This window comes from Etheostoma cragini, chromosome 8, assembly GCF_013103735.1.
Source record: "Etheostoma cragini isolate CJK2018 chromosome 8, CSU_Ecrag_1.0, whole genome shotgun sequence".
NCBI classification, from domain to species: Eukaryota; Metazoa; Chordata; class Actinopteri; order Perciformes; family Percidae; genus Etheostoma; species Etheostoma cragini.
The window spans coordinates 10,252,880-10,256,639 of record NC_048414.1 but is presented as its reverse complement, the minus strand read 5'-3'; the positions used below and the strand labels follow the sequence as shown (position 1 = coordinate 10,256,639).

General features: G+C 39.3%; 1 protein-coding gene across 2 annotated transcripts in view; it reads left to right on the top strand.

Moving 5' to 3' along the window:
* Positions 1–1,250: 1,250 nt before the first annotated feature.
* slco3a1 (solute carrier organic anion transporter family, member 3A1) overlaps positions 1,251–3,760 on the top strand; it is a 50,387-nt gene continuing 47,877 nt past the window's right edge. Inside the window, exon 1 of one of the 2 annotated variants that reach the window (XM_034878248.1) lies at positions 1,251–1,954. In XM_034878248.1, the coding sequence (XP_034734139.1) occupies positions 1,796–1,954 (159 nt within the window). In that variant the 5' untranslated portion in view covers positions 1,251–1,795. The remainder of the gene's footprint in view (positions 1,955–3,760) is intronic. The other variant, XR_004657482.1, reaches the window with a different exon arrangement.

Below are 3,760 nucleotides of genomic sequence, written 5' to 3'. Positions count from 1 at the left end.
TATAAAATAGACAAAATAGCAAACCCCTACATTGGAGAAGCCCCATGTAGGGAAATATTGTGCATTATTGCCTGTAAAATTACTTGAGCACTAATCAATTCAGCTCTAATATAATAGCATTGGTCTGAAATAGCTGTAACCCTATAAACCATTTTACGTGTGACTTTGGTGTTTAGATGTGATGATGATGATCTCCTTGACCTTCGCATGTCCTCATGTTGTTGCTTCCAAGACTAGACAAAAAGCTGGGCAATACACCCTTGCAGTCCTTGCACAAGATTTGTTTATAATCCTCTGCAGTTCCACCCCATCATCATCACATTATGTGGTTACATTACATCATAACCATTGCAATACCTCATCGTAGACATAATGACAACATGACAATCCAATAGTGTATGTTGGAAACATCCCAGCCCCTTCTACAACTTCAACAAAATGCTGTTAAAGAACAAGAGCTGCAATGATTAGTCAGTTAATCAAATTGTTGATGGATTTGGTTTAAGAATTTAATTTAATTGTTTTGGGATATATGCTCATTTACTTTCTTGCTAGTTAAGAAGTAAAGATGTATGTCACTCTCATGTCTAGAGTCATGCTAGCTGGGAATGTGGGAACTTTTGATGGAAACATTTAACTATTTGCTGACATATTATAGACCAAATGAATAATCAAGAAAGTAAGATTAATCAGTAATGAACATATCTATAGTAGCACCCCTAATCACTTTTACTGACAGAACACAAACTATTCATTGTTTTCTTTTGCCACTCATTGTTATGTTTGATTTGTTGGAGATTATCAGGGATAATTCAAGGTTATTTAAAAATACAATATAGGCAAGATATAATAGTTAGAAAGACTTTATTGTTGGCGGATACATCTAATAGATAATCCAAAAATATTCAGTTTACATTGATTTGAAAACACAGAGAAGCAACACAGTCGTACAGTAGAGAAGCCGGAAAAAGAGAATGTTTAACATAATTATTTTGATAAATCCAAATCTTTTATTCTCAGATAGTTTAATCTCTAAAATAATCCTTAGTTTCAGCTCTGAGATTTAACAATCCCAATCAGCCCCACAGATATAATCCCTGTAGATTTATTGTGGGGAAATGATACATCACAAAATGGCAGTGAGTCACTTTAAACACCACATACACAAACACACTTAGGGTCCCACAGGACTACTGCAGTGATTTTTCAAGTCAGAGGCAAGTTGAGCAGACTTGTGATGCGGCCTGCTACACAGCGCCTCTAGGGACAAGCGTGCATATGCTGACAGAGGAGGAGAGTAGTAGAGAGAGGTGGGAGCGCGGAGACGGAGAGCAGAGCAGTCATTGTGCGTGAAGGACCTGACAGTCCGAAGCGGCAGGAGTTTGACGAGAGGGAGAATACGGCTGTAAACAGTACCTTCACCTGCAGCTGAAACCCAGAAAACCACGCAGCGAAAATTAAAAGCGGCAATTTGGCGGATATTCGCGCCCGCGTGGTTAAACGTTACTTGTTCCTACACCTCAGGAGGGAGTTCACATGTTTCTGTACGTCGACGAAGAGGCAATGTTGCTAGGCGCATACTGCCGGCAGAGCCCCGAGGAGTTTGGACGTGTGTTTTGTAGCTTGGCACATGTATGAAGACTAGCTACTGAATCAAGGGAAACAGTAACAAGGAGCACCGCGAATGTAGTCTTCAGGGGGAAAGCGAGACACTGTACCTGCCAGTGTCGTCCCCCGGTCATCCTCTTGCGTCTTTCCGTTTCTCGCGGTGCTGTGTGTGTAAAGTAAAGGGAGGATGCAGGTGAAGAAGCACCGGGACTCGGACCGCAGCGGCGGGGACATGTTGGAAGGAGACGGCCCCCGCAAAAACTCTTCATGCTTCTCAAATATCAAGATATTCTTGATATCGGAATGCGCCCTCATGTTGGCTCAGGGCACAGTTGGAGCATACCTGGTGAGTGCAACACAAGCCGAGTTTATGCGGGATTCACACTGTTACTGAGACCCTGCCATTTTAGGATATATTAGCTATAGCTACATTTGACGTAACGTTATATTCATAACGTTATATTAATTATATAAACATGGATATTGTTAACTGAACTATTATGTTAAGGTTGGCTTGGTCAGCAATCTTACTTCTAAAATTACTAACTAACTAACTTGGACTGAAGCTGAATGTTTCAACCATATATCAATTCACGTTTGTAGTAAACTATTATTTAACGCTAGCTGTTACATAGTTAGCTAGCTAACTACTTCAACCGTTAGCAAGCTAACTACTTCAACCGTTAACTAACCGTTTATCCATTACTTTAGTAAATCATTTGAAATGGTTAAAGTTAGTCATTACTTTTAATGCTAACTAGTTATTTTGTATTCTTTACTCTTACCTAAGTCTTTAAAATAGCTAAAGGTCTTTTCAACGTTTAGCTATTTTAACCGTTTATCCTTTACTTTACCTCAAGAACCACCTCCCATCCCTGTTATTTCCTGACTTTTACTCACTATTTCACTTTCACTATTAATTGATAATGAAATAAGTTTTTCAATACGTCCTCTCTTCTCATACCACCTCAAACAAAAGGTGTATTTTCACGATGCAGTAGCAAGGAAAACAGTTAAACATAGAAAGATCTGAACTCGTGCAGAGACTCTAATATAGATTTTGTGGGACAACGTTCCAAAATATTCCTCAAAGCGTCCCAGAGGAGTTTAACAGCTTCAGGCAGCCACTGTGAACATTTAGTTTCGACATAAGCTATGTTTATTCTCCAAGAATCACATGTTTCCTCGGGCTGCTCACAATTAATAGTCTAAAACTTGAATGCCTTTGCCATATTTGGAGTGGAACATCTTATCTTCTTGGTTAGTGGACCTGCTGAGCATCAAGCATCCCGCAGCTCAGGGCAGCGACAGCACGTCTGTGCAACTCACAGTCAGGATGATTTCCTAAAGCAGACATCCTCTTTATCGTTTGTTTCTAATAAAACCAACATTACAATTGTTCTGCTTTCCATGACACATAAGCTTTGGACACCTGTTCAAACTGTTTGAACAATAAACCAGGTGAGGGTGGAAATTATTTGCCATACTCACAAAAACATATGGTGCTTTTCAGGCCTACTTTGTTCATCAACACAACAGAGCTAATTAACACAGAGCTTTATTTACCTACTGTGGTCATGACATTAGGTAAACTATGTTTTGGAGACAATCTGGTGATTGAATGATGGGACTAAAGAGCGCTTGCTGGCAGTAAGGGTACAAAGCTCAACTATCATGACCCCCTTTGCTTTCTGTGAGCTGCTTACTGTACAAGGCATTTAGCAGCCTGGCTGCAAGTAAACACACAGTCGACCTGCAAAGGCAAATACCACAGAAGAACAGACTTGAGTATCATTGTTTCCGGATTCATTTAGGTTATCCTCAGTTGTCAGAAATTAACTTTTGTTATTTTTTTATTTTTACAGTTTTTGTGTAAGTGATAGTGAATTAATGGACAGATTCTTTTCAGCAGTTGGTGACTTGGTCTCATGGACTTAACGGCTGCAGAATATTTTTGAGTAATTGAATAAATCATTTTGTGTATACATGTCAAAAAGGTAGGAGGAAAATGGCAATCACTACTTCCCGGAGCCCAAGCTGACGTATTCAGATGTCTTTTTTTGTCTGACTAGAAATCTTAAACCCAAAGTTATTTAGTTTAAGATATACTGTATGACAAAGAGAGGCAGTAAATCTTAAGCTACAGGGACAT